Source organism: Doryrhamphus excisus, linkage group LG2 (genome assembly GCF_037039965.1).
Source record: "Doryrhamphus excisus strain RoL-2023G ecotype Guam linkage group LG2, RoL_Dexc_Guam_v1.1, whole genome shotgun sequence".
NCBI lineage: Eukaryota > Metazoa > Chordata > Actinopteri > Syngnathiformes > Syngnathidae > Doryrhamphus > Doryrhamphus excisus.
The window spans coordinates 9,254,850-9,265,788 of record NC_136358.1 but is presented as its reverse complement, the minus strand read 5'-3'; the positions used below and the strand labels follow the sequence as shown (position 1 = coordinate 9,265,788).

Here is a 10,939-nt window from a genome sequence, read left to right as displayed (position 1 = left end):
TATTTGCGGTATATCCTCCTCATCCTTGTTGAGAAATAATAAACAGTAAATTGAACAGTAAAAAAAATGTCTGCACTGTGCGCCTTTCAGCCAGTTTACCATTATGCAGGCTTTGCTTCGCTGTGCCCTGAATAGACCAGGTCGGAGTTGGCAAGCGCAACGCACTACTGGGGCCAGCAGGTGCTGACTCCAGCCAACTGAGTAGTGCACTTTAGCGTCAGAAGATGGTTCGACTACTGGAGCCTCAGGGTGTTAATAAAAAGGACAAGATACGATTGCTTTTCATAGTTATAATTATTTATATATACACACATAAATAAAGCCTTGGTTATGCAGGTTTTTATAGGGTATATAGATACTTGGACTAGTATAAATAGATGTGGCTTGATCATATGCAATACAACACACTTTAGACAACACTTTCAACACTTTTCGACAACAATTTCAGCCGGGATTCAGTCCAGGGTGAGAAGCAGTGTCCTTAATATCCATGATCCAGTCCACGAGTAAGGAAACTGATGGGGGGGGGATAGTATCCAAAAGGAAGAGGGTTAGATTGGGTAGTGGGTAGCTCACCATCATGTGTGTCGCCTTCGATTGTCAGAGAGGTTCAGCAGGTGAAAAAATCTGACCGCTGAGTGGATGTTACTAGCAACTCCAGTCATGGAATTTGTGTAGTGGTTTAGATAGATTCAGCATTAGAAGCCAAATAAAGCACGTCAGCCACGGTGACGGGCAGCAGCTGCAGCAGCAAGAGAGGAGGAATGACAGCATGACCTGCCGCTCCAAGATGACAAGACGACACTTTCTCCTCCAAACCCCATGTACGTTCTAAACATGGACCAGGCTGACAGTGGATGACTGGCTGACTGGAGCAAGAATGAAATGTCTTCCTCTTCAAGGCCAAAGTAGAAAGCATTACTCAAACCATTGAACGATGTATGCTTTTCAGGAATGGATGACCCAGTCTGGTATAATACAGTCTGTCTGGTGCAACTCTTGTGCGGGCAGAACGCCGTACGGGTAGTTCTGCTTCGGGGCTCAATGGTTCAGGTTCAACAGGGGAGTCATTGATAGAAAGCTCCAGATTCTCAGATCCAGAGGAGTTGATTCCGTCAATACTGGGGTTTTTATCAAGGTCAGTTTGGTTCAACTCTTCAAGTTCAGGAAGATCTCCTTGGTCCACTGCCAAATGTTCCCATTGTCAGATCCAGGGGAGTTGATTCCCTCAAAAATGGGTTTTTTATCAAGGTCAGTTTGGTTCAACTCTTCAAGTTCAGGAAGATCTCCTTGGTCTACTGCCAAATGTTCCCATTGTCAGATCCAGGGGAGTTGATTCCCTCAAAACTGGGTTTTTTTTATCAAGGTCAGTTTGGTTCAGCTCTTCAGGTTCAGGAAGATCTCCTTGGTCTACTGCCAAATGTTCCCATTGTCAGATCCAGGGGAGTTGATTCCCTCAAAACTGTTTTTTTTATCAAGGTCAGTTTGGTTCAACTCTTCAAGTTCAGGAAGATCTCCTTGGTCCGCTGCCAAATGTTCCCATTGTCAGATCCAGGGGAGTTGATTCCCTCAAAACTGGGGTTTTTATCAAGGTCAGTTTGGTTCAACTCTTCAAGTTCAGGAAGATCTCCTTGGTCCACTGCCAAATGTTCCCATTGTCAGATCCAGGGGAGTTGATTCCCTCAAAACTGGGTTTTTTATCAAGGTCAGTTTGGTTCAACTCTTCAAGTTCAGGAAGATCTCCTTGGTCCACTGCCAAATGTTCCCATTGTCAGATCCAGGGGAGTTGATTCCCTCAAAACTGGGTTTTTTATCAAGGTCAGTTTGGTTCAGCTCTTCAGGTTCAGGAAGATCTCCTTGGTCCACTGCCAAATGTTCCCTTTGTCAGATCCAGGGGAGTTGATTCCTTTAACACTGGGGTTTTTATCAAGGTCAGTTTGGTTCAGCTCTTCAGGTTCAGGAAGATCTCCTTGGTCCACTGCCAAATGTTCCCTTTGGATAGCTGAAAATTCCTCTTCAACCGCCCTTGGGACATCTTTAGTCAGGAATGATGGGGACTGCGCAGGAATAGCTGTTTGGTCGATGGATGGAACAGGCTCAGCAGTATCTCAATAACAGGCATGAACGTTCAAGGTCCAATTGCTGATGGAACCTGCAAAGGTGAGACGAGTTCATCGCCTGATGAATCTTCATCACAGACACAGGTCTCTTCTGCATTGGTGTTGGTCTGCTTTGCGCAGGTCAGTAGCTACATGACAGGAAGAGATCTCTGTGTAGCATTCTTAATAGCTTGACTTGGGCCTGAGGTCTTACTGTGTGCACAGGTGTCAGGTCTCTTCACAACAATGTACACTTTGGGCTTCCATTTATCCGCTAGCTTGTGCTTCCCTCTCAGTCGCATGTTTTTCAACAGGACTCTGTCTCCAATGTTCAACTCTGATATACGTAGCAACTCTTCGATCAAATCTGGTCTTGTTACGATTCATTACCTTAGAAGAGTTCTCGGATGCCAGTTTGTAGCCATCTTCCAGGTGAGATTTCAATTTCTGCACATACTGGGAATGTGAGTTTGGTTTGTCTCCATTCAATGGCAGGCCAAAAGCCAGGTTCACTGGAAGGCGGGGATGGCGGCCAAACAAGAACTCATAAGTTTTACGGAATGGTACGCATGTACAGGAGGCTTGACAAAGTCCTTCCAATGTTTTTTTCTTCTTCAGTCGGTGTTCCTAGCATGTCCAGTAAGGTTTGGTTGAACCAATCACCGGATTTGACTCTGGGATGGTAGGGAGTGGTTCTTATCTTGTGGATCCCTATCATTTCACAAATGTCTCGAATGGTTCTCGATTCAAAGTTAGGGCCTTGATCACTGTGAAGCCTTTCTGGTATGTCATAAAGATGAGGAAGTGATCCCATAAGCAACAGTCTTGACTTTTGGGTTTGGCGTAGGCACAGCAATGGCATACTTTGTGAAGTGATCCCTTATTACGTATTATTAAGTATGTCTTTGACACGGCCATCGGGTTCCACAGACAAGAAATCCATGCACACCAATACCAAAGGGCGTTATGTTTTGATGTTGACAAGAGGTGCAACATGCACTGGTAAAGACTTGAGTCTTAAATTAGACCTTGTTGACCACGTCGGTAGACATTTTTGGCCAGTAGAATCGGGAGCGGACCAAGTCCAGAGTTCTCACAATTCCCATGTGACCCATTCGGTTGTAAAGTTGTTGTAATACTTCTGTTTGATATTCCGCTGGTAGCACCAATTGGTACAGAAGATCACTTCCCGCCTGTCGCCTCCTGACAAGAAGGTTGTTATGGAGCTCCAAGTTATTGTGTTCACTCAGAAGAAGGACCAGGTCTGGAAGTTCTTCCCTTAGGGATGGTGGTGGTGATGTTCCATCCTCTAACTGGATGGAACCATTGACCACTGACAACAAGTACATTCACCAGAAAGAAAATGTCATTTATGAAGGGTGTTTGTACATCATCACTCTTTCATCTTCTATGGCTTCCTATTGGAGGATGCTCCTTTGTGCCGTTATACCTGCCTTTGTGACACATGCCTTGTTGCGAGGATGACGCACACCCGCACAGCAGTCATTAGACAGCGATACACATGTGCATAATTAAAAGCACAGACAGAACGCGACCGTCGGTATGGAGCGAGAACTATCAGCAGTGGTATACCTGATGAAGATGCTTGTGACCAAGCGAAAGGTGTCAGAGATTGAGCTTTTCACTGAAAAGCTGGCAAATGCTTTAAAAGAGAAGTTCCAGGGACACTGGTATCCAGATAACCCCAGCAAAGGACAAGCATACAGGTACAACTCTTTCTGAAACATCCACTCAACACCACACACTTCATCAGAACTGTGGCCATCATACAGTAGGTTCACATAACATCACCATTGTGTACGTTTTACTGTTAAAGTGGACCCACTATGCTCATTTTTGGCACTTTGTACTGAGTGAACTCCTATATAGTGCAGCTACACAAACAAAAATTTCTAGATCTTTAAGAATCTGCACCTATCACAGCTGTATTTTCTTATAAAACGGTCTGTTTTAATTAATTGCACCCACGACCTGCCTCCAGGAACGGCCACTCCACTGTGATTGGTCCCACTCCCCGCTTGTATAGCTAACAGCTTGTACCTATGAACGCCCATATAAGGAAAGCTGGCTCATTATGATGTCACATGGAGTGTTAGAAAAAACTGTCTGAAACAGAGCATTCAAGAGCCATCCCAAACTTCCAAATGCTGAAACTTTGGCATCATTTAACACAAGAACACAACATTCTAACTACTTTTATAGATCAGAAACGTGACGAAAACAAAAAAGCATAAGCCCCCTTTAATACATGAATACATGTATACATACATTTCGTGTATTAAAGGGGACCTATGATGCTTTTTCATGGTAAAACTGCTCTTTTGTGATGTCAAGAAGGAGCGGACTTCCTTATATGGATGTGGCTGTAAGCCAGATAACCACCCTGCCCTTCCCCAAGCTCTGCTCCCCCCATCCTCCCCCAAGCTCTGCTCCTCTGTTTACTTGGCTAGCAATGGCTCATATGGGAAAGTCACATTTGTTTACAATTCCTGAAGAGGCCACCATCAGGCACAAGTGGTTGGAGTTCCTGATTCCCTACCAGCAAAAGCAATACATTTTAATCTGTCTACTGCGTTTCACACTGGACTGTTTTGTGAACATGGGCCACTATGCAGCTGGATTAGCCGACAAACTTGCTGAAGCCTGATGCCTTTCCAACGTTGGTCGTTGGTCGTGTCAGAAGAGTCAGAAGACCAAGCAGTAAGTAAAAATGTATCAGTGTCCTAACTATTTATTTTGTGTAAGTCATGGAGCAAAAGCGCGTGTCTATGTAGCATTATAGAGTGTGCATATAGGAAACAAGGATGCTTATAGCAGTTTCCCACCACAATTAGTGGCTCTAGTTTTTTACACACTGGTAGTCCTGCAAAAAATGTTTAATAACCACATTGTTACCAATGCTGTAGAAAACCTAATGCTAAAATGCTAAAGCTACTTACCATTGGGAGAAGTCTTTAAGTAACCTCTTTTCTTGAGAAACTCCGGACTGTCCAGTCTCTACTTCCAGATCGGATTCGGAATCCTGTATGTTAAAAGCCAACATTTTAAGAAGATACATCACTGTTTATTATCAACTCCGCATCAAGTAGCAAACCGGAAGTCCTTTTAAGTACTTGCGAATGTGACCAACCACAGTGAAGTAGGCGGGCTGTGGGTGGAACACATAAGACATACCGTTTCCTCGGGAATGACAAAATTCAAAGAAATACATTTGAATAGGTGCAGATTCTGGAAGAACTATAAAGCTTTATGTGCTGGTTATCACACTCAATACAAAGGGCTGAAAAATGAGCATAATAGGATGTGTTAACATGAGCATTGTGTGCTTTTTTTGTGTTTTTTTTTACTATTTACATTTTTATTAAAGATGCATTCGTGTCAACATGTGGAGCAGCTCTGATCCAGAAATCATGCGAGCCTGTCATGAGAGTGGGGTCAACTTCTGTGACCTTGGCCTGCCGCCCATCCTCACCTTGTGGGTGGACCCCGGTGAGGTGTCTTGCAGGTCAGACTTGTCTTTTAAATTGGTATTTTTTGCCATTAATGTCCTGATAGACGGCATGCCGTGTTGGCGTCACAGTCAGGAAGGTCAGTGTGGGAATCACATTTTGGGCATCTCTGTATGTGAGTTTGCATGATCTCACCTTGCATGTCTGCGATCCTCAGGCTTCCAGCTGGGACCTTAATGAGAACAAACGGTATAAAAACATGGATGGATGGATCCTCCTTATAGCCATGACTTTCTTTGGTGTAAATGAATATTTTATGGCATGTCTTCTGCTGGTGACATTGGTATTTATTGCGGCCTGAATAATTCTCTTATCCCTCATCTTTGATAAAGTTCTCCATCCAGTGGCGGTTCTGGCTCGAATGACCCCCTGGGCGGATCGACCGCCACCCTAATATATGTATTTGTTGAATGATCTCACAACAGGCATAATAATAACATTGTAATAATAAAGTAATAATAATAAACATGGGCGATTACTGTGTCAAAACCCAACTCTGAACTCTCGACATCAGTGCCTGTCCTCCACACCTCCAGGACACATTTATTGCAGCATGCACAATAATATTTAGCATATTTATGTCTTAAATTGCTCATTTTCTCTGATTATGTCTACGATATTGGGACAAGGTAATTATAGGTGGTTTGTTTGATATCCAGAATGCTCTAATAATGTTAAACCCAGCTGGAATAGGTGCAGATTCTGCAAGATCTAGAAAGTTTTCTGTGTGGGTTATTGTGTGTAGCTGCCCAACTCAAGACAAAGGGTCAAAAAACGAGCATAATAGGTCTCCTTTAACTACAAAAACATTTGATTTCTGTGAATCTTACTTCACGGAAATGGGCTTATTATGGTCTGGTCTAGAAGTTGACTGCAATGATCGAAGGATTACTGTACTTTTCTGATGAAAAGAGCAAGCCTTTTTTTGAATAAATTACATTTACACAGCAGTTGCCTGGATTTTTTATATTCCATCTCAGTTTTGAAAGTTTTGTCAGTCATATTGTAAATGAGAAGTAGTTTTTTTACACATGTATTTTTACATTTTGAAGCTTTTATTACATCAACCATTATGTTTTTCTATGAGAAAGTAGGAATGTCCACAACAGATGACATTTTAAAAATGATGTTTTCACCAAAACCACCAGAAACTGTTGATTAAACACTTACTGCTTTAAAAGAAACCACTAATTTTCCGCCTTTAAAAACCCAATAAATTGGATTTCATGGTGTCTTGTGGTTGGTATGGCAGCAATTTTTCTCTTGATTTCTCAGGAAAGCCCAGGCTGTCCTCTGCAGCGCACAACAAATGCACTGCTACATTTTGGGTTTTGACTGTTGTACCGTCAAAATTTTGCTGAATTTTAACTTTTGCCAACATGTCCTCTCAACAGGATCGGAGAGAACAGTCCTTCCTTCTTGGTGGCTAAGTTCTCGCAGACAGACGACAAAGAAAAAGACACACGGTCAGCAAAAAAGAAGTCTCGCGCTGTGAGGAACAATAGTAGTTTCATCTGTTCGGGTGTGCCTTCAACGTCAGGTATTACATGATGCATTTTATGTAGTATTGTGTAAGTCATTGATGATAACAAGTGATAAACTTTATTTTATGTTGCTTTTTTTGTAGCCTGAACTAAACAACACTACATGAATGTCACAAGGACAGGACACTCTTGTTTACTTGAGGCCTTCCAACATAAACAAATGAATGAATCGCATTTCTGCTGCACATTGTAGTAAACTTAGATTTGTAACAGAGTTTGATTCCGATACTGTACATAGATATCCAGTCTTCATTTGTTTCAAATTGCTTTACAAGTCACAACTTTTGTTATAAAATACTTTGTCTATTTGACTCTTGGTTGAATTTTTGTATGTGAATAAATCAGTGGCAAAAACACCCACATGAGTGCACTCCATCCACATACTCGAGTGTTGAGACAACAACAACCACAGACGTTACTAAGAGTGATTTATTCCTAATAATGACATTGTAATAGCAAAACAACATTAAATGGTACAAACGATCGGAAAACAACAGTTGAATCTCTGCGCTTGTGCACATGACTATCCTGGAAGTTCTTTTTCCCCCGCATGCCCCCTTGTCACATGGGGGCAAATCACACACCACATGAAAAGCAGAAAAATGTGTACGAAACATGACTAGTGTGGAAGTGAAACTGCTCTCAAACATCTTGGGACACACCTCATAATTGGTACAATTCCTGTAAGAAGAGGGAGCAAGGGCGTGGTCTCAATTGGAGCACTTTCATACTTAAGTGTTTGACAGTATGTTCACACTTATAATAAGTACGTCAAAATGCAGTGCACTGCCAGTACCCGGATCTAACTCAAGTGCACAGCAAATTCACAGAATGATGTAATCAAAACACTTTTTTTTTTTATTTATGCAAATCCTGCCTATTTGTGCTTTTTTTCCTTCCAAAAATATGCATTTCTTCACTTCCTGCATGTGTAGCAGTATATTTGAGTCTTAACGCAATCAGTGCAGTCAAGCAGTGCCTACAGAGATATATATAACACATGTATCAAAAATATTCATCGTCTTCAGTGTGCAATTGTATCAAAATAGGATGTTGTTAATAATTCCCAGTCCCAGGATGAAATAACCCCGTGGAAAATAAGATGCTTGTGGTCACATTGAACAACAACAACTCGCCGTGTAAAACACTCATGTGAAAGGATCATATGTACAAAGTGGAGATTAAGTTCTATTTACACATTTACATCAAACCTGATCCACTGCGGGTTAGGCCTAATATAGGCCAAATATGTCCACTTGCTGTACCTGCCCTCCTTCATCAACCAGCCCATGTTAAAAACGAGGAGGAGGTGTGGTGTGCTGTTAACACAAATAAATACAACCCCATGAGGATTTGAAATCATTTAGAAAAATGAAGGCTGCGAAGACCACAACGTAATCATGGGCAAGAGTATTGAAATAAAGTAATGAATGAAATACTGCCCTCTGGTGGCTGCTTTGCATTTGCGGCAATGGCAGGGATGTCCAAACTGTGGCTCAAAGTAAGAAATAAATATAATTTTATTATTGATATTAAGACACATTAAATATCAAAGTATCTATTTGAAATATGCTATTTGTAGATTTTATTTTATCTGCTTTAAAGTGTAAATAATGGAAATATAAATAGGGGGAACAGTGATAAAGCTGAGAATCTAGCAAAGGGCGCTGTATCACAAGTCGATTGGCTCCACTGCGTATAATAAGATAAAAGGGGTTTTGTAAGCACAATACTGGATACTATATCCCTGGAAATGTTTCTTCACTTCAAAAACTTAATTCAAAATACTTTTTAGGTGTGAGCGGCATATTATAGGGTTTAGGCCAGGGGTGTCAAACAAACCATTTTATAAAGTATGCCATGGCCGAACTGGAGAGCTCTTGGCTTCATGACAGAATACACTGAAACAGATTCCTTTCTCACTTCACTAGCCACTCTGTATTCATTCATTTTCTACTGTTTATCCTCACAAGGGTCGCGTGGGTGCTGGAGCCTATCCCAGCTGTCTTCAGGTGAGAGGCGGGGTAGCCAATCACAGGGCACATATAGACAAACAACCATTCACACTCACATTCATACCTATGGACAATTTGGAGTCACCAATTAACCTAGCATGTTTTTGGAATGTGGGAGGAAACCGGAGTACCCGGAGAAAACCCACACATGCACGGGGAGAACATGTAAACTCCACACAGAGATGGCCGAGGGTGGAATTGAACCCTGGTCTCCTAGCTGTGAGGTCTGTGCACTAACCACTCAACCGCTGTGCCGCCTCTAAAGTATAATTAAAGTATAATTAAACTGCTGTTTTAAGTACAAAGACGGCATGGTACTATAGTAATTGTGTTAAGCAAGTAAATTGTTTATATCAGCGCAGAGCAAGTGCAGCGAGCCACGTTGTCTTTTACCTGCGTCAATGAATGAATACATCTATTACGGCTTCCACACTTAACATTATGTGCTTTGGCACCCTCATTACGCCAATATAGCTCTGTCAGAAAACAAGAAAAGTGGACGCAGATTGCCAAGTGTTCCAAAAGAAATGGTTATCCTCCTATTTATTCACATAAGTGAACGGGAAAGCTGTATGTTTGGTGTGTTCGCAGCATGCTGCAGTGCTGAAACAATAGAACCTTGGTCGCCACTATGTGAGTTTTCATGCCGACAAATATCACGTAGAAGCATGTTTATTTTTGAATGTGGCTAGTCTTTTCCGCAAATACACATTCTTCACACATAGAACACACTTCTGTGAGAGCGCCGTTTGCCCCATGTCTGCGTAAACAAAACAATATCTTGCAGTTAGAATTGCATGGGTGACTACATCTTCCTTCATCGCAAGCACAGGCATTACAATTTGTTGATGATTTAGTAGAATCAAATTAGATAAGTTAGCCACTTTCTTATCAATAAATACATGTGCTTTACAATTTGTGACAAGTGATTTTCATTATATGGTTTAAGGTTTGTAGCTTTTTATACAAGACTTTGCAGAATTTAAATTTTATATTGTCATATTGTGATACATCCAAAAAATATTGTGATATATGCTAAGGTCCATATGGCCCAACCCTATTTCAAATTATTAGTTTAATTAAAATCATGGAATACAATATATACCATGATTTTACCGATCCGGCCCACTTGGAAGTAGATTTTCCTCCATGTGGCCCCTGGGCTAAAATGAGTTTGACACCCCTGCTTTATGGGTGAGTCCAATTTAAATATAATTGGTTTATCTAAAATAAAGGGTACGGTAATTTGCCTTGTCACTTCTAACACAAAGCAATGATTAGAATGCATACAGTCTGTTGACCTACATTGCATTGGTTTTAAAACGTTGTGGACGCCACATGCTTTCCATTTCTCTGTATTTGGACCTCAAAGGAAAAGTTTGGACACCCCCACCCAAGAAATTCATATTATAAAAAAAAAAAATTGCGCACTTTGGTGTGGGTTGCTTAGCGTTCACACTATTCACACTATTGTCATAGGACGTGGCAATATGGCTACCATCCCTTGGAGGAGGGAGCCATGAGGCAATGCCGTCACTGGATTTGGGAAAGTGAAGTATCCCGCAAGGAAGAGGAGAAGGAAGTGCTGGTTGGATGTTGCCATGGCAGCCATCAGCTGCTCAGGTAATTGCGGAGTTCTTTTGAGTTGACGCTCAGTACCACACCTGAATGGTTGCCTGGCAACAAGATGGGGGGAGATCAGGTGTAGTAAAAAAAATTTTCATATCTGTTGTTGTTGTTGAGCTGATATC

At 41.6% G+C, this 10,939-nt stretch overlaps 2 protein-coding genes across 4 annotated transcripts in view; one reads left to right on the top strand and one right to left on the bottom strand.

Moving 5' to 3' along the window:
• Positions 1 to 3,616: 3,616 nt before the first annotated feature.
• Positions 3,617 to 7,219, top strand: LOC131126030 (protein BTG3-like). The gene is made up of 3 exons (XM_058068166.2): positions 3,617 to 3,826; positions 5,488 to 5,625; positions 7,024 to 7,219. The coding sequence occupies exons 1-3, from the start codon at positions 3,663 to 3,665 to the stop codon at positions 7,178 to 7,180; spliced, it is 459 nt and encodes a 152-aa protein (XP_057924149.1). The 5' UTR covers positions 3,617 to 3,662; the 3' UTR covers positions 7,181 to 7,219.
• Positions 7,220 to 7,317: 98 nt separating this feature from the next.
• sorcs2 (sortilin-related VPS10 domain containing receptor 2) overlaps positions 7,318 to 10,939 on the bottom strand; it is a 167,277-nt gene continuing 163,655 nt past the window's right edge. For 2 of the 3 annotated variants that reach the window (XM_058068160.2, XM_058068159.2), the window contains exon 28: positions 7,318 to 10,864. In XM_058068160.2, the coding sequence (XP_057924143.2) occupies positions 10,800 to 10,864 (65 nt within the window). In that variant the 3' untranslated portion in view covers positions 7,318 to 10,799. The remainder of the gene's footprint in view (positions 10,865 to 10,939) is intronic. The other variant, XM_058068161.2, reaches the window with a different exon arrangement.